The following is a 24,016-nucleotide window of genomic DNA, read 5'->3' as shown; positions in this document are numbered from 1 at the left end:
TTTGCGGTAATATTAAGTGACATAAAAAATGAAGACATGTGATTCTTGGTCATTGATTGTAATGAATATTACATATTGATAAGTATGTGTTTAGTATGGAATAGATGGGATGCAACTATTTCTAGACAGTAGTATGTCTCTCTTTTCCACCCGGGAATGTCATTGGATCTAAGCTCAGTGCAGAAGAGCTGGGGGGGGGGGGGGGGGGGAGGATTTAGAAAACGAAAGTGAAAGAAGCTAGTTTCGTCCTTTTATCGGGAAAGAGAACACAGATTTTTTTACAAGCTGTTTTTACTGGAGTTTTAATATAGATTTAGATTTCTAAATTTGGAAAAAGAGCACAAACTGCTGAGTCAGCTAAGAGAGGAAAGGCGTGATAATGAGAAGAAAATCTTCACCCTCCTAGGAAAGAAATGTCTTCTCTGGGAATATTATGGCTGCTTTTATTGCAACAACCAGGTAAGTTTTATTTATTTACATTTCTTGTAACGTATAAGACAATCAACAACAACACAGCAGTGACAGACTGAGGTAGGTGCCCCACTCTCACACAAAGGGAGGGGGGAGTTATTAGGAGATTTGTGGTAAGTGTCGGCAAAAAATGCATAAATTCCCTTCATTAGTCCTTGGTTATAAGACTTTATTGTATGGCTGATGTGTTTCCTTAAAGAGGAGCCCCCCAGCAAAAATGTAAAGTCTGTAGCTGGCACAGTGGCGGCCGGTGCTCCATATTTGGGGGGGGGGGCAGCAAACTCACTGTATGTTTCCCCCCCACAGTTCATATTTTAAAGGGGGAAAATTACATTGTTTTGACCACTTAAAGCGGAGGTCCGCCTAAAAAAAAATATATTAAAAGTCAGCAGCTACAAATATTGCAGCTGCTGACTTTTAATAAATGGACACTTACCTGTCCAGGGTGCCCGCGATGTCAGCAGCCAAAGCCAATCAATCGCTGGTCTCTCGGCTGCCCCCGCCGCCATCCTCGGCATTGCAGCTTCACTTCCCGGTTCCCTACTGCGCATGCGCGAGTTGCACTGCGCGTCCTCAGTGGTCCCCGCTGTCTTCTGGGACCTGTGTGTTTCCCAAAAGACAGCGGGGAGGAAGGGAAAGTGGCGGTCTATGCCCGGAGGTGGGTGCAAATACCTGTATTATACAGGAATCTGCACCCCCCTCCCCCCTGAAAGGTGCCAAATGTGACACCGGAGAGGGGGAGGGTTCCGAAAAGCGGAAGTTCCGTTTTTGGGTGGAACTCCGCTTTAAGGACCGAGCTCTTTCTGAGATTTGGTGTTTACAAGTTAGAGAATAAAATAGCGGTCGTTGCAATACTTTTTGTCACACCGTATTTGCGCAGCGGCCTTTTTTGGGCAAAAATTCACAAAAAAATAAGACAACAGTAAAGTTAGCCCAATTTTTTTTTTATATTATGAAAGATAATGTTAAGCCGAGTGAATTGATACCCAACATGTCAGAATTCAAAATTGCGCCCGCTCGTGGAATGCCGACAAACTTTTACCCTTAAAAATCTCCATAGGCGACGTTTAAAAATGTCTTGAGTTACAGAGGAGGTCTAGGGCTAGAATTATTTCTCTCGCTCTAACAATCGCGGCGATACCTCACATGTGTGGTTTAAACACCGTTTTCATATGCGGGCGCTACTCACCTATGCATTCGCTTCTGCACGCGAGCTCGGTGGGATGGGGCACATTTAAAAAAAATGTTTTCTTATTTATTTGACCTTTTATTAAAAAAGAAAATCGGGTCACTTTTATTCCTATTACAAGAAATGTAAACATCCCTTGTAATAGAACAAAGCATGACAGGTCCTCTTACAACGGTATTCCTCTTCAAAGTAGTGACTTATAACGACGATGGGCGCTCTGTAAGTGGTTAATGATTATACACTGCAGTAAATGGTTTATAACATGTGTGCACACCGTGTATTAATTTGACTAAAGTCTACTACATGTTGTAAATTGTTTGACTTTGATCCTCCAGTACAAGGGTCTCCAAACTTTTCAAACCAAGGGCCATTTTATTGTCCTTCAGCCTTAAGGAGGGCCAGATTGTGGCCAGTGGGGGCAGACATTGTCCTGAGCCCAGCATCAATGAGAATAATTATGGGCTCAACGTTGGTGGTCAGTAGGAGGAATAGTAGTGCCCCTATTAGTAAGAGGAATAGTATACCATCATTAGTAAGGTATCAGTGGAAGAAATAGTGCCCCCTTGTTGGTGTCAGTGGGAGGAATATGCTCCAAGGGCTGGATAGAGGCTAGCAAAGGGCCACATCTGGCCCTCGGGCTGCAGTTTGGAGACCCCTGCTCCAGTATATTGCACATGATTAGTATCATAGGTGTGCTGTGCACCCAAAGCTCAAACACATACTGTATGGCCCGGATTCACAAAGCACTTACGCTGACGTATATCAAGTTACGCCGACGTAAGTGCAAATGTGCGCCATCGTATCTGTGCGCCGGACCCACAAACTAAGATACGCCTAAAAACAGGTTTCATCCTGCCGACGTAACTTGCATACGCCGGCGTAGGGTGGGCGCACATTTACGCTGGACGCATGGTGGCGCTGCCATTGATTAGCCATTGAAATATGCAAATGAGGAAAATACGGCGATTCACAAACCCTCGCACGCCCGACGCAGGCTACGGAAGGTGCGCATAAGTTGAATGTCCGGCGTAAGGTTAAGCCCCATAAAGGAGGTGTAACCCAGCAGCAGACATGCAAAGGTCTGCATCAGGGAACACAAGTCGGCCAAGCCGGCGGATTTTACATTGGACGTGTGTCTGGATGGGCGTAGGTTACGTTGATGGCGTACGCAGTGATCCGGCGTATCTTAGGCAGTTGTTCCGACGTGGTTGTGAGCATGCGCACAGGGATGCGTCCACGTCACGACGCATGCGCAGTTCATAAACGTACTTGTCTGGCTCTCAAACCATCATTTGCATGGGGTCACGCCTCATTTGCATGGGTTTGCATGGGGCAAGCCCCCTTCCACCTACGCCTGCCTGCGCCTTCGAAACCTACGCCACGCCGACGCAGCTTTGGGAGCACTGGTTTCCTGAATTCCATGCTCGCCTCTCTGTGCTGCATCGGCGTAGCGTACATTGATTTGCGCTACGGCGGCGTAATGTGCACCCGCTCTCTGTGAATCTGGGCCAAGGTGTGTATATATACTGAGGGTGTCAGTAGAACAGTGGATGATGTCATAAGGGCAGAGATTGGTGTCAGTAGGGTATTTTTTACAATTTATTTTACTTTACGTTTCTTTACAATATTTTAGCAGAAATTATTATTATTTTTTTTTTTTTTTTGGTGAAATATCAGGGGCCCCAACTGGGCAAATATGCACCACATGTGGTGATTAGAGTGTGCATGAGGACTTAAACATTAAACATTAGGACCCCTTTCACACTGGGTCACTTTGCAGGCGCTATAACACAAAAAATAGCGCCTGCAAAGCAACCTGAAACAGCCGCTGCTGATTGAAATGTATTAGGGGTTTTACTACATTAATTAAGAGAGCATGGTTGACAGAGCCGTGTAGAATTGATCAGCAGCAGGACAATTTTAAAAAGAAGAGCTGGACCCAGAATTACTGGGGACAAGGGGCCAAATTCTCAAAACCATGTGTAAATTTAGGATTATCTAACTTATGTCATTTAAGTTACGGCGCCCTAAGTTGGTGTCGTAACTACCGTATTCTCAGTGCATTTGCGCACAAAACTGCGCCATCCTTAACTTAAGTTTCAATGCCTAAGGCGTGGTTATGGCAAGTGGGAATGAAGTGGGCGTGCTTCATTGTAATGAGCCGTGACCCCATGCAAATGAAGTGCCGGCCGTACTGCGCATGCGCGCACGAATCTGGACCTCAATGCGCATGTGCAGAACTTTGGTCAGCGCAATCAGTGAGATAGGTAAAAGGCCAAGCGTACTTAGTTTGAAGATCGCCCTGTGTATAAATAGCCCCAGTCAAACACACTTCAATTGCAAAAGTATTTCCCTGTGTTCCCTTCCTAAAGCAAGTTGCTTCTGCTTTGAACGTTTGTCAGTGTTTGTTGGTAAGATTGTTTTGTGAGAAAAGTGTTTGTGGAGTTGGAGGGTATAGTTGGTGTTTGTTTTTGCTAATTTGTTTTTTGTTTTGATTGTTTGCCTGTTTGTTTTTCTTAATATTTTCTTTTGGGTTTTGTTTATATTTTTTGTTTTCCTTTTTTGCCTGTTTGTTTTCGAATTAACCAGTTCCCGACCACCGCATGTACATATACGTCCACAATATGGCACGTACAGGCACATGGGCGTATAGGTACGTCCTCGCCTATTAGCGGGTGGGGGGTCCGATCGGGACCCCCCCCGCTACATGCGGCGGTCGGGTCCGCTCGGGGAGCGATCCGGGACCACGGCGCGGCTATTTGTTTATAGCCGCTCCGTCGCGATCGCTCCCCGGAGCTGAAGAACGAGGAGAGCCGTGTGTAAACACGGCTTCCCCGTCCTTCACTATGGCGGCGCATCGATCGCGTCATCCCCTTTATAGGGAAGACACGATCGATGACGTCATTCCTACAGCCACACCCCCAAACAGTTGTAAACACATACTAGGTGCACCCTAACTCCTACAGCGCCCCCTGTGGTTAACTCCCAAACTGCAACTGTCATTTTCACAATAAAGAATGCAATTTAAATGCATTTTTTGCTGTGAAAATGACAATGGTCCCAAAAATGTGTCAAAATTGTCCGAAGTGTCCGCCATAATGTCGCAGTCACGAAAAAAATTGCTGATCGCCGCCATTAGTAGTAAAAAAAAAATAAAAAATAAAAATGCAATAAAACTATCCCCTATTTTGTAAACACTATAAATTTTGCGCAAACCAATCGATAAACGCTTATTGCGATTTTTTTTACTAAAAATAGGTAGAAGAATACGTATCGGCCTAAACTGAGGAAAAAAAATGTTTTTATATATGTTTTTGGGGGATATTTATTACAGCAAAAAGTAAAAAATATTGCTTTTTTTTCAAAATTGTCGCTCTATTTTTGTTTATAGCGCAAAAACTAAAAACCGCAGATGTGATCAAATACCACCAAAAGAAAGCTCTATTTGTGGGAAAAAAAGGACGCCAATTTTGTTTGGGAGCCACGTCGCACGACCGCGCAATTGTCTGTTAAAGCGACGCAGTCCCGAACTGTAAAAACACCTTGGGTCTTTAGGCTGCATATTGGTCCGGGGCTTAAGTGGTTAATAGTAGCTGTCTGTCTATTTTTTATTTTGGCTTGTTTGTATTTTCTTTGGTGTGTGTGTGTATTGTTGTTTGTTTTTTGGGTGAGTTCCCTGTTGCTGGGTGTTGTCTGTCATGGCTCCCAAGCGCAGGAAGCTAAATTTTACACCGGCAGAGAAGCATATACTTGCTCAGGGCGTCATTAAATTTGGGCGATTTCTCCATGGCCCTGAGAGCCACACCACCACCCCGGCCAGGAGGAAGGAGATCCTTCAAAAGATCACCGATCGGATCAATGCGGCGGGGGGGGGGGGAGACCAGGACCATCGCTGGAGTTCAAAAAAAAAAAAATGACTTGAGGAGCGTGTCCCGGAACAAGCTGGCAACGCTGCATGCCCATACCAGGGGCACTGGAGGAGGGGGACCCTGCCCAGTCAGGATGAGTGAGGAGGAATGGGCAGTGGCCCAGTGTTTCCACCCACAGCAGGTGGTGGGCCTGCCTGGCTTTGACAATGATCCTCTTATGAGGACAGGTAATTTTTGGGAATTTCTATCTGGTGATTAGCATGTGTGGGTGGGGGAAGGGAAGATGTGCCAAGTGTATGGATCCAACAACCTGTGATTGTTTTGTGTCCTCCCCAGATGGCCAGGAGGTTGCAGCCCCATCAGCCCAGGAGGTGGCAGCCCCATCAGCCCAGGAGGTGGCAGCCCCATCAGCCCAGGAGGTGGCAGCCCCATCAGCCCAGGAGGTGGCAGCCCCATCAGCCCAGGAGGTGGCAGCCCCATCAGCCCAGGAGGTGGCAGCCCCATCAGGTCAGGAGGTTGCTGGCCCATCAGGTCAGGAGGTTGCAGGCCCATCAGGGCAGGCTGCTGCACCACCCCCAAGACAGGCTCATGCAGAGTCCCAAGAAGGGCAGGATTCGCCATGGGAGGGGAGTGCCCACAACTCCCCTAATTTGGATGTTGAGTGGGAGGAGGATGAGGGGGAGGAAGATGACAATATTCTGATTGGGCAGGAAATAATGATGGGTCAAGATATGACCTTTGAATCATCCCCTGAGGGAACCCCACAGGCGCCCAGAAGTCAGGCCACCATCATGGGTCGCCCCTTCCAACCCTCCTCCAACATGCAGCAGCACCCATGGCTCACTCCAACTCCTCCTCCAAGGCCACAAGCCTCAGGGGCAAGTAGGATGCCGACCCCTGAAAACAGGGGGGGGTTGGTGCGTCTGCCGGTCAGTCTGTTGAGGGACAATGTCCGGCAGACCCGCAGTCTGTCTGCAATACAAAAAACTATGAGCAAGGTGGAGCGCAGCCTGGGTGCAATGAGGGAGTCACTGGGTGACGTGGCCACCAACTCCGTGGGGGTCATCACCTGTTTGTGGGACCTGAGGAACGCCACAACAGGTGTGGCCCAGGAGGTGACTGCCCTCACCCAGGCTGTGCAGGCCAATACCCGGGCTGTGCAGGCCAATACGGCTGACATAACTTCCTGTCTGACAAGGATAGCCGTTGCCTTGGAGGGAAGGCCAGCAGGAGGACAGACACCAGGGGAGGCTGCTTCCTCCCCTGCACACTCCCCCCCCCCTGAAAATACTCCCTCCCCTGCACAGTCCCCCCCCCTGAAAATACTCCCTCCCCTGCACAGACCCCCCCCCCGTGAAGATCCCCCAGTCGGCCGTGGCCGTCCCCGTGGCCGTCCCCGTGCCCGTCCCCGTGCCCGTGGGCAGCCCAGAAGGAGCACTCGGCAACATCCCTAATTTGCAGGGGTACTTTTTTTTTTTTTTTTTACACTGTACTTATGATTTGGTTTATGTGTGTGAATGATGTGTGAATGTGGGGGGATGGCATTCCTGAAAACATAAGGGTGTCACCCTCAGTTTTGGTGGAGTAGGGATCCCCAGGACCAGGGAGAAGTCATCCTAGGTTCCTGAATGGTGTATGAATGCACAGTGACATAATTGGAGCCGTGGCGGGGCGTTACTGCTCCCAAGTACCAAAGGGGGGGGGGGCCTTATACTTGGATCTAATCCAATTCGATGTGCATGTGATGTGTCTGTGCTAGGGACCACAGTGACGTGCATTCATGCATTCTCATTGTGAGATAATTAATGTGCGTTTTGTAAATAAAAATAAACATTCTCTTTGGCATATAAGTAATGTGCATTTATTTAGCAAAATAAAGATTTAAAGGTCACATAATCTCTGTGATTTGGTCTTGGCAAATCAAAAACAAAAATATAATTAGGATGCATTTACTGGGCAAAGATGCCTTCACACAGTTGTCTCCTGATTGCCTGGCCCTCAGCAGACCGGGTAGAGGGGTTTGGGGGGGGGGGGGATTGCCTGGGTGGGGGGGTTAGGTCAGGAGATATCTCCACATGCATGCCCCTTCTTAATGCAAAATTGTGCAGTATGCAACATGCCCCAATAATTTTGCATACAAAGTCTGGGGAATACAATAGTGTACCCCCAGTCTTGTCCAGGCATCTGAATCTTGACTTTAGCATGCCAAAAGTCCGCTCTACTATAGCCCGGGTCTGGATGTGCACCTCATTGAATTTTCGTTCTCCGGGTGTTTGGGGGTTCCTAAAGGGGGTCATCAGGTGGGGTCCCAATGCATATCCTGAGTCACCTGTAAGGGAAAAGACAGGAGGATATTAGTCATGCATGTGCCCCTTGTGATGTCTGCATCATGGGGGGGGCATACCTGACACCAATGTCACTCACCAATCAGCCAGCTGTCTCCATACACGTTCATCTCAAAGTCTCTGTAGATCTTGGTCTGCCTTAGGATGAAACTATCATGGCACGAGCCGGGAAACTTGGCACAAACGTGCCAGATGAGGCCATGTGCATCTACGATCATCTGGACATTGATCGAATGCCAGCCTTTCCTGTTTCTGAACAGGTGTTCAGTATCATGGGGGGGCTGGAGTGCCACATGGGTGCAGTCAATCGCCCCGATGGTCTTAGGAAAGCCAGCAATATTGTAAAAGTCTGTCATTGCTTGCACACGCTGGTCCTCCTGGGTGGGCATGACAAACTGGTGGCTCATGCGCCGCAGTATGGCAGGGACCACCTGATGTAGACATTTACTCATGGTTGACTGCACCATCCCAGCCACACCTCCAGATGCTCGCTGGAATGAGCCACTCGATAAAAAATGGAGGGTTGCCATCACTTTTTCAAGAGGTGTCAGGGCATGGGAACGTAGGGTTGGGGCGATTAGATCCTCATGAAGGAGTTGGGTGATCTCCAGGATGGCCTCCCTATCAAATCGGTAGTTGCCCATGACCTCATAAGCTGGCATTTGCCAAATATCACGGCGTGGCCGATAAACACGCGCCTGTGCCCTCATCCTCCTCCTCTGTGCCCTCCTCCTCCTTTGTGCCTGTAAGGCAGCAAGTGCCGTCAAAATCATTGCTGGTCCTGTCATTTTTAAACAACAACCTTCACAACTAGAGCTGTAACCTCTAGTCACTTCCTTCTGCAAACCCTTCCACAGCATGTGTAAAATTAGGGCTGGTTTTATAATGTGGAAATTTAGTCAGAAAAACTAACAGGTGCGCACAGGGCGGAAAATACGGCACACACACTTAATTCTGAGAATCGCCCTAACTCCCTCATTTGCATCTTTGCCTATCAAAAACAGCGGCGAGCCTAGCGTAATTTGCGCCCGGGAATGCGCAGGTGTAACTAATTTAAGTACGGCTGAAAATACGGAAATGTTTGCTTAAGTCGTTTTGACGATCACGCGCAAATATACGCGCCGTGTAAAATTAGAAAAATGGAGTTAAGTCTGCGTATCTCTTTTGAGAATTTGGCCCAAAGAGTGCAGACTGGGGCTTTGCTACAAGAATTCAAATACTGCAGGAGATACAGCAGTGTGAAGTTAGCCAGCAGCCTGGCAGGTTTATTCAGGGATCATAGGCCAAATCCATGTATGCCAATGTAGTGCTTATCCCTGCAGAATCTACAGGTGATGATGGGTTCTCTGTTCAGCCACAATTTTTAAAGCTGCTCAGTTCCCACTGACACAGAGATAGGCCAAGCAACTGGTGGTAGATTTTATGAATGTATTTAAAGCGGAGGTCCACACACAAATGGAACCTCCGCTGTCCGGATTCCTCCCCCCCTCCGTTGTCACATTTGGCACCTTTCGGGGGAGGGGGGAGCAGATACCTGTCTAAGACAGGTATTTGCACCCACTTCCGGGCATAGATCCCGGCATTATCTGCGGGGGTCTACGCCACGTCTGGAGCCCCCCCCCCCGCTGTCTTCTGGAAGACACACGGGTCCCAGAAGACAGCAGGAACCAGTGGCATTGCTCAGCGCGAGTCGCGTATGCGCAGTAGGGAACCAGCAAGTGAAGCTGCATGGCTTCACTTCCAAATTCCCTTACCGAAGATGGCGGCAGTAGCATCCGAGAGCCAAAGGAGAGATCAGCTTCGGGTGCCGACATTGCGGGCACGCTGGACAGGTAAGTGTCCTTATTTTAAAAGTCAGCAGCTGCAGTATTTGTAGCTGCTGACTTTTAAAAGAAAAAAATATGGCGGACCTCTGCTTTAAGAAATGGAGTTAACAATGCACACATCATTTAACAGGCAAATAAACAGATTCTAGGATACCGTACTAGGTAAATGAATGCTGACCTATAAGCAGACAGTAAATTTAACTATAGTAAGGTTCAACTAAGTTATAAGCATTGCAACAGGGTTAAAGTATTAGCGTCAACTGTTTAAAAAAAAAATTGTCCTTGTGTGCACACTATTCATACCCCCATTAGCAGTTTGGCATATACATTACTGCTAAAGGAGTACCCCTGAAGGTGCCTGAGAGTACCTGGTGCCTAACTGTAAACGTTGGCCGGCTTACATTGGGGCCTTTCTGTGCTTGGTGCACATGTAGTGTACCGTTTAAGGGTGTACAGCAGATAGCTAGTGGGCTGCTAAACAAGGGGGAGTCTCTCCTGCATTAACTGTGTCAGTGTTGACATGAGCATGGATGTTCAGTTCACCCCTTCTGGTACAGACACCCGATCCAGATCACTAGGCAGTCTGCAGTCCTCTGAAGTCAGGTCCTACAAGGCTCTGTGTAATTCCCTGCTCATTGTACCCCAACCTCCTTTCTCCTGGCAGAGGCAGTCAGCCAATTGACAACAGGCAGCAGATACCCACTACTGCGGCCTCATGGATTCATAGGAAAGGTAGTCTTAAAGGGGCACTGTACAATACAACTGGATAGCTTAAAGGGGCACTGCACAATACAACTGGATAGCTTAAAGGGGCACTGTACAATACAACTGGATGGCTAAAAGGGGCACTGTACAATACAACTGGATGGCTGCAGAACTAGAGCACCCACAATCCCTGCACATGGAGTAGAGAGCAGGATACTTATCGCAGGCATTCATGGAGAGAGAGGGGTCATTTTGCAGTTGGGACCTTGAGTGAGCAGAGCTGCTGTGGCGTCTGTCAAAGCCTGTGAAAGAATGAGCCCTTGAGAGCACCCATAGAGCCTGAGCCAGAGGGGTCACTTGCTGTGCCTGAGGACCAGAGTTGAGAGACCCGCTGCTGTAAGTGCCTACACCAGAGTTGGGACTGGTGAGCCTTGTGAAACCTGACAAAATCACATAGTAAATAAGTGAGGAGTAAGGGGTAGCATGACACAACTATACATTTTTTGCTGTAAACATAAATAATTTATAGCAAATAAATCCTTGCTTTAATTACATCCATTGAATATATGATTTGCAGGTGCTGCTCTGGGGTACGTACTTTTCACCCATTCAGCTAGAATGGGATCAAATACAACTATTCCTTGCAAGTTTAATGTCAATGCTGTCCCAGCAGCACAAAGAACTTTCTCAGTCCTATGGCAATTTCAAGAAAAGGAAATCTTCAGGTATCCAAATAACCCAGGGGCCCTTAATTCCAGACTATCGATAGATCAAGATACAATAAAAGACGGAATTGCCGATTTGTACATGTCTGGTGTATCTATATCGGATGGTGGACTTTACAAGTGTTCTATGGCTCAAATCCCAGGGGAGAAGGGAAAAGAGATCAGACTGGATGTCTATGGTAAGTCTCCCCCCTATCACATCAGAGTTTCTCTTAACTGGTGTATAGCTGATGTCCTGTCTGCCCACCTGAAAACCATAACCCAACCTTTTTACCTCGACTTACCTAAACAAATAAGTACACCACACCATCTGGATACTTTCCTAAATGTACAGAATATAACTGAGTACTAATTTTTATAAGTAAAGCTGATCCCGGGAAAATCTGATTGCCTCTTGGGGGATCAGGAAGGAATTTTTTTCCCTGCTGTAGCAAATTGGAGTATGCTCTGTTGTTTTTTTTTTCCGCCTTCCTCTGGATCAACTGCGGGTATAGAATTGGGTATATGGGATTGTATGATATTTTTAATTTTTTTATGGTTGAACCAGATGGTCTTTTTTCAACCTGACTAGCTATGTAACTGTGTCACTATGTTGTCATTGTTGGCAATAACCACTAACAAAACAATTCCAGATGGTAATTGACTTTACTTTCATAAATTAGGTTCTTTACTCACCACAAAATGGTTTTCTTGCAGTACATTTAGAGACACAGGATTCTAAGACGATTGGGTTATGCGGGCGCCTACAGGATCTGGACACTGGCAAACAAAAAAATAGTAACCAACTCCCAGCATGCTTCTGTCTTGAGAGCAAGACTATAAACACAGGGGGGTAGGATCTGTGTTCTTCAATAAACTCCAAGAAAATTATTTTACAGTGAATGCTAAAATCCAATTTTCTTTCTCAAACGTTGAGGGACACAAGATTCAGAGACAATTGGGACATCTAAAAGCACTCTAATTGAGGGTCTGGCAGCACATCAAAGTGCTAGCATAGAGAATGCAGGAACAGAAGACTAGTTGGCAGGCCTGAAAACTTGGGAAACAGTTGCCTGATGCCAAAAAAAACACAAGAGGCACTCACAGATCTAGTAGAATATTCCTTGGCAGGAAAGGGTGGCACCCAATCCTTATGACCGGAGCAGATTAAAAGGAATGATCTTTTTTATACAGGAAAGGTAGAAAGAGAGGAAGAGAACATTTTTAGGAAGAGATATAGTTAGGCTTTCTTCCACTTTAGGGTGTAGAAAGGTGCAGTCCGAAGCAGCAATGCAAAAGGGGAAGGAAGTTGTGAGGAACTTGGTTCCTCACTGATGTCCTGTGATAACAAGGAGACAGCTGTTTCACTCGACGCTGGCACCACATGTGGCTTTAGGGGCCATTTTGGGTCAGACAGAGTCTATTTAGGTCTCCAGCTCCTGAGTTTGGCGTGCTTTTTGGGAGTGGTTAGTGTATGGACAGATTCCCTGCCTGTCATGGACAGTGCATAGAGATAGGGAAATACTCCAGAGGAGTAGGGACAGTGCAGGGACTACCTTGCTTTAGGTGTGGACTGGCCAGGACATATTTTGCTCCTTGTTGCAGATGCTGTTGGCATCTTCAGTTCAACAGAACGCTGTTATGTAAGTGGCTCCAGGTAATATGCCTACCTGGGTTGTGTTGAACCTTTCTACAATATATCGCTATTGCCTAAATTGGACTCTGTGTGTTCGCTGTCCACCACACCACGCTGCACCTAACTCACAAAGCTAGTCCATGAGCTCCAGAAATCAGAAAGTCTCAACTTTCAAAACTATTCTTTAAAAGCTTAAAAACTCGACTTTGTAGCAAACTCTTATACTGTATGCTTGTCTTGATCTAACATGGATTTTGTTACAGCCCCTCCAAGGATTAACATACCAGATAAAAACATTATTCAATCTAAAGAGAATATCCTGAGCTGTGCCGTTTCTGGATTCTACCCGGTGGACATCGACATTAAATGGCTTCGGGATGGAATAATACTGAACAATATTACATTGGAGAGACCTCAGAGAGACCCGGGTGGGATGTACAGTGTGAAGAGCTCAGTAACAATAACACCCACTGAGGAGGACAGGAAGCGGATCTTCTCCTGTAGAATCCAACACGAGTCTCTTACTGCACCTCTCCAGGAAGACTTCCAACTGGTGTATGGGGGTAATATTATTATTTTTCTTAAATCTGACATAGACAGAACTGTGTAGTCTGTATGTGGTTTAACCTACAAGGACACAAACAGACCGTTTGCATGCAGCATGAGCTCGTCTGAAGAGACACTGGGGAAGTCAGGCAAATGCACACATGGGCAGAATGCCAGGGGGGGTGCTGTGAAAACTTTGTTGATGGGTGAAGGTGTGCTAATGAGGTCAGCTGGTAAATTCCTTCCTGTGTATTAGTGCCTGGTCTGTCTGTGTCTGTAAACCAGAAGGTTTCTGAAGTGGTCTGAAAAATATAGCCATTGATGAGGAGAGGCCTTGTTTTCAAAATCAACCAAGGTACATTAATTTTATATTGGTACATAAGGGAGCTGGATTTTAGAAAAAGGGAAAAAAAAGGTGAACTTAGCCTTTAAAAATCAAGAAGTATGGCAATTTAAAGTGGAGTTCCCATCAAAAAAAAAAATTTTCATTATTGTGCTCATTAGACCTAAAAAAAAAATTAAAACATTTTTTTTTTACTCACCTGGAAATGCCTGTTGCTATGTGGTCCCAAGAAACCTGCCTTCGGAATCACCTAGGCTTCTGACGTCATCTCCCTCGGCTCCTCAGCACGCTAATGCTCCTGGGAAATGTGTGTCATCATTTCCCAGAATGCAGTGCGCTACCCCTAGCGCTGGAATCGCGGGACTTCGAAAAAGGAAGTGCCGCGATTTCGGCTTTTTACACTGTTACATTACATTGTTGTTGTTGGTTGCCATCACAACGGCGGGCACGTCAGACGATGAGGCCCGTTGTGATGGCAACCCGAGTGCTTGACAGCGCTGCTGCAATGCGCATGCGCGAGAATGGGGCAGGACAGGCGGCGACCATTATTCACGATCGGATTCCCGGAAGTAAGTGCTTGTGGGCTTCACAATGCCCACAAGCAAAATGACAACGATCTGGACAATATTTTATAAAGTCTTTTATCTGAATAACTATGCGGAGCAGCGGCGGATTTTAACCTAGTAAGTGACCGTATTTATAGCACCACAAAGATTGATGAAAGGACATACATTTAAAAAATGCTAATTGTGGTTGGAACCCCCGCTTTAAATTCCTAACAAATGCTGTTTAAAGGCAATCATTTTAACACATAACTTGTGGTCTCTTATGTTAATATTTGTACTTTATCTTTTATATTCTACAGATACAAAGAGCTCTACACTCTACATCATCGTTATATCTGTGATTGCTGGTGTTGTGATACTTATATTAATAGCAGGTGTTGCAATATTTTGTGTCAAGAGAAAAAAAGGTAGGAAAGTATTTATCTCTCACAAAAGCAAAATCACAATCCATTTTACTTAAAGGGTTAGTTTACCTTTTCAGAGCATCCCTTATGTTAGAGTTCTCCCTAACATCAGAGTCACGCCTTATGCCGCGTACACACGGTCGTTTTTTGTCTTGTAAAAAAACGTTGTTTTTTATCATGAAAAAAAACGACGTTTTTCAAACTTCATTTTTAAAAACGACGTTGCCTACACACCATCGTTTTCTGAAAATGCTCTTGCAAAGCGCGGTTACGTACAACACGTACGACGGTACTCTGTTCCATTCAAGCTCGCGTCATAACTTGCTTCTGAGCATGCGGGGGTTTAAAAACGTAATTTTAAACGTCGTTTTAGCCTACACACGATCATTTTTTGACACAAAAAACGACATTTTGAAAAACGACATAAAAAATTGAAGCATGTTCGAATTTTTTTTTGGTCGTTTTTTAGAAGACAAAAAACTAGGTGAAGCCCACACACGATCATTTTAAATGACGTTTTTAAAAACGTCGTTTTATTTCATCACAAAAAACGACCGTGTGTAGGCGGCATTACAGTGTAAGGGAAATCTGTGGATTCAGATGTAAAGGGGGAACTCTGCGGATTTAGATGTAAAGGGGGAACTCTGTGGACTCTAATGTAAAGGTGGACTCTTGTGATTAACTTCATATGATTAGAAATGTTATTTAATTGCAAAATATATGTATAGTTTATACTCTAAAAAAAAATTGCCGTGCACTGCTAAAGTGTTCGGGTTTAACTTGAAGAAAAGGGGACAACCCTAGACAGGAAGCAGTATCGGCTCCATTTACATATCTTATCTCACGCCATCTACCTGATCCACTGCCATGGCACCTCCCTTTAAAAATGGTGACTTAGTTAAATTTTACACAGCCTTTGCACATTTCCCCCACTCCCATGTGGCAGAGCTCAGGCCTAGCAAGTGTACCACTAATAAAGCAGAACTGGACTAGGGAAGTCATCCCTAGGGTTGTGCACTTTATGGCCGGCTCACCTCTGTATTTGCCCTTCTTCGGTGCTGATCACAGCCATCACTGCTCTGTCTGCTGTGGCCATCATCTCAGCGCCTTCCTCCTGGTTAGGCATCCCACTGAATGACCACTGATTATTATTATTTATTATTATACAGGATTTATATGGCGCCAGCAGTTTGCGCAGTGCTACAACATGAGGGCAGACAGTACAGTTACAATACAGTTCAATACAGGAGGAATCAGAGAGCCCTGCTCATTAGAGCTTGCAATCTAGAAGGGGGGGTCAAGTGGAACAAAATGTAACAGCTGTCGGGGGTGATCAGGTGGAGAAAATGAAAATACAGTTGTTAGGTGGGGGTAGTATAGGCTTCTCTGAAGCAAAGGGTTTTCAGGGATCGTCTAAAAGCTAATAGAGTAGGAGATAGATGGACAGATTGGGGTAAGGAGTTCCATATGATTGAAGAGGCTCTGGAAAAGTCCTGGAGGCGAGCATGGGAGGAGGTGATGAGGGGCCTAGAGAGCAGGAGGTCTTGAGAAGAACGAAGAGAACGAGCAGGTTGGTATTTTGAGACTAGGTCAGTGATGTAGTGGGGGGCAGAGTTGTGGATGGCTTTAATGAAGTAACTACTGGGCTCTGTTGGAACATCCCTATAGGAACACTCACAAATTGGGTTTCATATGGGGGTGGAGCTCATAGCCACACATAAAAAAGTGTTTTTCTGCCATATGGTTCTACATATTGTTTCTAATGCCTTGTACACACGATCGGGATTTCCGATGGAAAAAGTCAGACTGACTTTTTTCATCGGAAATTCCTACAGTGTGTGTGCCCCATCGGAGAAATTCCGATGAATTCCATTGGCGTTTAAATATAGAACATGTTCTATATTACTCCGATGGAATTCCGTCGGAATTCCGATGTGCTTTCGGTCAGGCTTTTACCCGATTGTGTGTACAAGGCATACGTTTTTTACTTGAATAACTGCGCCATCAGCTTTTATTCTTACAGAAACTCCATCTTTTATCATTGTATAAATAAATAATATTACACAGAAACTAAATTTGCTTTTGGCCTAGATTGTTTATTATTAAAAGCCAAAAATTTTTAGTTTGTTCAGTTTAACAACCTATTTATTTATTTTTATTCATTTTATTAAAAAAGGTCAAAATACCGGTAAGCACCATGAAGATAATCTGGAAAAGCAAAAAGAAAGTTTACTGGCAAATAACCCATCGGGTAACGTAACATACATTTGTACTTTCACTTTGCACGTTTGCCATTTAAGATTTTATCCGTGAAATTTATCAATTAAATTAGTAGAAAATGTTCACTTGGGTTAGCGAATATGTTGTGTTCACTCTGAATGCCCAATCATGTGCAAGAGAATTTAAAAGAACAAGATTTTGCCTCCGACGCTATTGGATGATTTAACAAAGCTTCACTTGCATTTTTCCAAGTAAAAAAAACAAAAAAATAATTATTATTTAATTAATGAAAAAAAATATTATTTAGTTAATGAACACCAATATCCGTGTTATTTAATAAACAGTTGGTCCACTCAAAGCTGATATTTGAGGGTTTGCCATTTACTGGAGGGTTACAGTGGTTCTAAAGCATCAAGGTTTTTTACCTTAATGCATTCTATGCATTAAAGGGGTTGTAAAGGTTCGTGTTTTTTTCACCTTTATGCATTAAGGAGAAAAAACATCTGGCAATCACTGGCCCCCCAGCCCCCCCCCCCCCCCGTTTTAAATTATCTCGGCCTGTTCATCTGCTCGACATGTCCCCGGAGTCCTCCTCTCCATGGAGTACCGGCTTTGATTGGATAGATTGATAGTAGCGCAGCCGTTGGCTCCCGCTGCTGTCAATCAAATCCAATGACGCGGGCGCCGGGGGGCAGGGCCAAGTCATACACTCTCCGTCTATTGACGCCGAGTGTATGACTCAGGAGCGTGCCCGCAAGGTAACCCCCTCGGGAGAGCTCTTCTCCAGGGGGGTTATCTAATGCGGGGAGGAGCCACGAGAGCCGCCGAGGGACCCCAGAAGAGGATGTTCAGGGCCCCTCTGTGCAAAACGAGCTGCACAGTGAAGGTAAGTATGACATGTTTGTTATTTAAAAAACAACAAAAAAATAACCTTTAGTGTCACTTCAAGCTACCTGTCTCTTCTATCTCTCAGGGACTCTTCTGGTGAACACTCTGCTGTGAAATCCTGAGTCTGAACACCTGTTGGGGTCATTATGAGGGGCTTCCGCTGTCTATCCTGAAAACACAGGTGGACAGGAAAAGTTGTGAATTATTACAAGGACATGCTGTTTTACACAATACTGTAGCATGGCCTAGGGCAGGGATATGCAATTAGCGGACCTCCAGCTGTTACAGAACTACAAGTCCCATGAGGCGCAGCAAGACAGCCACAAGCAAGTCACCCCAGAGGCAGAAGCATGATGCAATATTGTGCTCCCCATACATGCACATTATGGCAGGGTCACCTTGTATTTGCCATTCTCCATTGCCAATAGATCAATGCTTTCCATCACTGCTCTGTCCACAGACCCCATCTTCTCAGCCCCTTTCATTCAGATTTGGCAGCTCTTCTCTGGTGATATAATTCCTGTGCATGCCTAACAAAGTTACACCATCCCAGAACCTGGCTTTATTCATGGCATCTAACATATGCCAGATATGAGGCAGGGTACACTAGAAAAAAATTGCTGTGTCTCTTCTGCAATAAAATAACCTTACCCTTCTGTTTGCAGTCTTGAGCTGTAAATGTGCCCTAGTGTACATTCTCAGCACACCTCAGTGCCAAAATAAATGAACTCCCATGTATTTTTGCAGGATTGACGCCATTGCCTTCCCAGTCGGTCAAGGCAGCAGGAGACCCGACACCCGAAAGAAGCCAAAAAAAAGTTGTCAGCGCCAGAGAAGGAACAAGGTTCGGTGAGTATGTATGGGGGCTTGTGATTGGGTCTGTATTGAAGGCAAGAGTGCAAGTACTGTTTTATCTACCTAAGGCTTTGTAATTCTAGTAACCCTTTTCTCCAGTGATCTCCACTAGGCTGCGAGTCCTGTGCCAAGTGGCTGCCCTCCTACATTGTGAATACAGGAGGTTGGCCGCTGGGCATGGGTCCTAACTGTACCAATGTAACTATAAATGTAAAAATATCCATAGCTAGAATTCATCTATATACATTTCCAACCTGGATAAACTAATACAATTCATGACTCTCTGGACTTCTATGTTATGATCTCTGCAAATCCGACAAATCCACATCAAATATTTAAGAGAATCTCCTCCTTCGTTATCCCCAATAGTAATGTAAATTGTGTTGAATTTTCTTGTCTGCTCTCAGAAGAAGACCATCTGCCCAAAAAAACTCAACATGGCAAAGAAAATCTTAAGAGTGTTACAGAAATAATTAACCATAAGTATACATCTCAGATAAACGATGAATCCTCAGAAGCAGCATTACCCAGCTCAGGTAAGATTATATTTATTCAAAGCACCAAACAATTTCACATAAAATTTGTTTATTACTTTTTAAATATAACAAAGATTGACAAATTGAGTGCATACAAGGATGGTGGTACAATATTCACATAGTAATAAAGCTAAACATATCGATTTATGAATAGGTTGAGTACATGACAATGTAAAACTGTAACGAGTAGAGCAACAAATAAACAAATAAAGTATTACATCAAAAGCATAAGACAATTCAATCAGAAGGAAAAAAGTAAGCTAGTGACTATTGGTTCATTTTGCAAGAGCAGTAATAAGGAGATCAATCTAATAGGTATAAATTAACCACTTCCTTACTGGGCCTTTTTACCCCCTTCCTGCCCAATAGAGATTTCTTTTGGTGGTATTTGATTTCCTCTGCGGTTTTTATTTTTTTGCGCTATAAACAAAAAAAGACTGACAATTTTGAAAAAAACACAATGGCCCAGATTCTCAAGGGGCTTACGACAGCGCAACGCCATGTACGCCGTCGTAAGTCCTAATCTGGGCCGTCGTATCTATGCGACTGATTCTTAGAATCAGTTGCGCATAGATATCCATTAGATCCAACAGGCATAAGGCTCTTACGCTGTCGGATCTTAAATGCAATTTTTTTTTTTGCTGCTAGGTGTCGCCTCCGTCGTTTTCCCCGTCGAGTATGCAAATTAGCTAAATACGCGAATTCCCGAATGTACGCGCGGTCGACGCAGTGAGGTTACTAAGTTTACGTTAGTTTTGCGCGGCGTAAAGTTGCCCCTGCTATATGAGGGGCAACCAATGTTAAGTATGGCCGTCGTTCCCGCGTCGAAATTTTTAAAATTGACGTCGTTTGCGTAAGTCGTCCTTGAATGGGGCTGGACGCCATTTGGAGCAATGCACCCTGGGATATTTTCCGGACGGCGCATGCGCAGTACGTTCGGCGCGGGAACGTGCCTAATTTAAATACTACACGCCCCCTACCCGGCTAATTTGAATTAGGCGGGCTTGCGCCGGGTGATTTACGCTACGCAGCCGCAACTTTACAGGCAAGTTCTGTGTGAATAAAGCACTTGCCTGTAAAACTTGCGGCGTAACATATCAGATTCACGTTACGCTCGCACAGTTTTACGCCCATATACGAGAATCTGGGCCAATATTTTGTACTTTCTGCTATAATAAATAAAAAAAAAACAATTTTTTTCCTCAGTTTAGGCTGATATGTATTCTTCTACATATTTTTGGTAAAAAGTTGCAATAAGTGTATATTGATTGGTTTGCGCAAAAGTTATAGCGTCTACAAAATAGGGTATGGATTTATGTAATTTTTATTATTTATTTTTTTATTTATTACTAATGGCAGCGATCTGCGATTTTTTATCGTGACTGTGACATTGTGGCAAACACATTGGACACTTTTGACACATTTTTGGGACCATTCACAATTAGACAGCGAACAGTGCTAAAAATTGCATTGATTACTGTATAAATGTGACTGGCAGAGAAGGGGTTAACACTAGGGGGCGATCAAGGGGTTAATTGTTTCCTAGGGAGTGCTTCTAACTGTAGGGGGAGAGGACTGATGAGAGGAGGAAACCGATCATTGTTCCTATATACAAGGAACATACGATCTGTCTCGTCTCCCATGACAGGACGTGGAGCTGCTAAAATGATGCTAAAGCGCCGCTAAAACTAGCAGCGCTTTACTGCTAACGCGGCCGCGCTGTGAGTGCGAAAGGGGTCTATATGATAGCTCCTTTTTAACACATAGTTTTCAAATGTAGCCACCACTGGAATGCCAATATGTATCTCACATCATTTTCCTGCCTGACAATCAAGACAACTGGAGACCCGGCACCAGAAAGAAGCTGATGAGAAGATGGTACCACTGGTGAGGGAACACGGGGAGGTAGGTATTTGCAGATCTTATTTTTGCTGAAGGAAAAACTCTAGTCACACAACCAAGTGCACAATTGGAATATATAAAAGTTTACTGTTTACCAGCAGAGTTTTATTAATGCATACCAATATGTACTTTAAACACTCTTTCTGAAGGAAGAGTGTTTAAGCTCAGAAAAGCGCTGAATAAAGTGTTTAGAGAAAGCCTGAGGACACCTGTTTAGAATCTATATATTCATCACAGTTCTGTTTTTTTATAGTCCACGGACCGACTGGGAAAAGCGATCTCTTCTCAGAAAGACAGCAAAGCTGCTCAGAGGAATCTGTGACTGAGCAGGCTCCTGTATATAGCACAGTTCTTCTAGCGCCATTCCACCAGACATCAGTTACTGGTCCGGAGCCAGTGCCAGCAGCCACCCAAAGTAACTCACACATTACCAGCCCACGGGGTACAAAGGACCTCAGACCGAGCATAGACATGCACACCAGAGACTCAGGCAGAGGACAAGCAGAACAGCATCATACGATTGGTAAATATCAACAATCTAATACAGAAAGCATATTGACTGCCTGTTATGATTGTTCCTCTCTGTTACTTATAAATGTTGCTACTCTTAGAAGTGCTCCCCCTGTGGTCCCATTAAAGGGTTACACCCAGGACTTTTTTTTTAGCTGCAACTTGGTGAAACTCCATCACCTTTGGCTCAGGTCCTCTGCTTCTTGCTCACCACTATCTCTTGTAAACACAAAAGCCTGGCTTCTGTGTTTACAAGTGACAGCTTTTCCTCCCATGGCTTCCACAGATCTGATCTCCTAAGCAGCTCCCACTGAGTGCAGGATGGGGACAAGGGAGGTGAAGGTACCCAGGGTGCAATGCATATCATTACACCCCCACTGGATGATCTCCCTGTAAGTGAAAGGGGCAGAGCCTCCTACAGTGTGTGGGGGAGATAATAGAGCCATTTGTGGGGTCATGGTTGAGTTCCTGCATCTATTTTCTGAGGAAAAAAAGGTCACCACTCTAATGGATCACATAGTAGAGAGAGGGTTACTACTGCATCAATCCCATGCCTAGACTGCACATGAGGTTGGTCCTTCCCTGTATATATCGCCTCTCAAAAAGAAGTGAGTCGCACACAGAAGAAGACATGACGGCACAGAACCCTAAATTATTGCAGCACCAGCATAACGATCGCCTGTGGGGAAATCCATCGGTCAAAAATCCATGCATGCTCAGAATCAAGTCGACGCATGCTCGGAAGCATTGAACTTAATTTTTCTCAGCGCGTCGTAGTGTTTTACGTCACCGCGTTTGGACACGTCGGATTTTTGACCCATGGTGTGTAGGCAAGACTGATGAAAGTCAGCTTCATCGGATATCCGACGAAAAAATCCATCGGATTAGATTCCATCAGATATCCGATCGTGTGTACACGGCTTTAGAGGTGTCTCTCCTATCTTTTATACCCTGTAAAAAAATGCTTTGATATACAAGTGCTTTGGATTGCAAGCATGTTTCTGGGACGAATTATGCTCGCATTCCAAGGTTTTACTGTACTGAACATCCAGCTCTTGCTAAGCATGATCATGACTCTTTTTTATTAGGTTAAATCATAGCTAAAAACTCATTAAAAAAAAACTAAAAAAAAACTGAATGAGCTGTCTGACAGTAGCATTGATGCCTGGAAAACATTAGCGGTTCACTGAGTTGCTCATTAATATATTTATTTGCATGCTTTTTATTGTGTTATTGCAGTGTTTCTCAACTCCAGTCCTCAAGGCGCCTAAACAGGTCATATTTTCAGGATTTCCCTTAGATAAAACGGCTGTGGTAATTACAAGGCAGTGAAACTGATCAAATCTCCTGTGCAAAATAATGGAAAGCCTGAAAACATGACCTGTTGGGGTGCCTTGAGGACTGGAGTTGAGAAACACTGTGTCATTGGACCATTTTGATCTCTACTATCTTATGATTGTTTCCATTATCTGCAGGAAATCAAGGCGGTGAGAATTCAGCTAAAAGTGCAACAAAAAATTGGAGCAGAGATTCTCTAAAGAGTCCTGAATATCAAAATACCACATCATTTGAAGGCGGTTCCACTTCCCTGGCCTCGGCCGTCTCCCCGAGTAACAAAACAATTCACAGATAAAAAGACAGAACCTTCTAATCAAGAAAACTCTGAATCCAGATCGGTAGCTAACCTAAGAAAATTTTTGAAATGAAATCTTAAATATTCCTGCACGGAGACAACAAAGACACTGACTGTGCCCTCCAGGCTTCCACATCACCCAAACAGGGGTGAGAAAATCTGCCCGGGTTTGATCTGCTGGAAAATGTGAAATTCTGTGAACCCGATCCTAGCAGCAAATTTTATTGAAGTCTATGGTGGGGGGGGGGGACGACAAAACCTGTTTGAAAATTCTGACTGGGTTTTAGGCAAGCTATTGTCAAAAACAGACTCGGAAGCCGTGCACTACTATGTGGCACAGGTACCAATGCAAAACACTCTTTACTGCCACCGCTATACATATTACAGCAGTGGATGGATGTATCAGGAGGTAAACAGGCTCAATAACCAGCCTTATGATTACATGTTGTAGGGTCAGCTTCTGGCTCTACATTAGAAATAACATCATTCTAGAAAAATTTGGAGATACTATGGTTTTTGTGCAATAAAATTAGTTTGAGAGTATGTTTAACCGCTTCAGCCCTGGAAGATTTGACTGTTCAATGACAAGACCATTTTTTTGAGATACGTCACTGCGTCGCTTTAACTGACAGTTGCGCAGTCGTGCGACGTTGTACCCAAACAAAATTGAAGTCATTTTTTCCCACAAATAGAGCTTTCTTTTGGTGGTATTTAATCACCTCTGCAGTTTTTATTTTTTGCGCTATAAACAAAAAAAGACAGACAATTTTAACCAGTTAAGAATGGCAGGGCTGTGCAAAGTAACGTATATTTATGTCACCTTGAAATTCCCCCCCCGTGTCCGCCGGTGTCCCGCGATCGGGTCACA

General features: G+C 44.7%; 1 protein-coding gene across 2 annotated transcripts; it reads left to right on the top strand.

Annotated features, from left to right (window-relative positions):
* The first annotated feature begins 235 nt into the window (after window positions 1-235).
* On the top strand, window positions 236-23,816 carry LOC120922644. 2 transcript variants are annotated; one of them, XM_040334734.1, is made up of 9 exons: window positions 236-459; window positions 10,983-11,309; window positions 13,009-13,308; window positions 14,500-14,607; window positions 16,781-16,855; window positions 18,460-18,561; window positions 18,975-19,103; window positions 21,259-21,528; window positions 22,991-23,816. In XM_040334734.1, the coding sequence occupies exons 1-9, from the start codon at window positions 414-416 to the stop codon at window positions 23,146-23,148; spliced, it is 1,515 nt and encodes a 504-aa protein (XP_040190668.1). In that variant the 5' UTR covers window positions 236-413; the 3' UTR covers window positions 23,149-23,816. The 2 variants fall into 2 exon arrangements, with proteins under 2 accessions (XP_040190668.1, XP_040190669.1); XM_040334735.1 differs by lacking the exon at window positions 14,500-14,607.
* The last annotated feature ends 200 nt before the right edge of the window (window positions 23,817-24,016 follow it).

This window comes from Rana temporaria, unplaced genomic scaffold (genome assembly GCF_905171775.1).
Source record: "Rana temporaria unplaced genomic scaffold, aRanTem1.1, whole genome shotgun sequence".
Classification (NCBI taxonomy): domain Eukaryota; kingdom Metazoa; phylum Chordata; class Amphibia; order Anura; family Ranidae; genus Rana; species Rana temporaria.
Note: the sequence above shows the minus strand (reverse complement) of the source record. Positions and strands in the feature narration are given on the sequence as shown.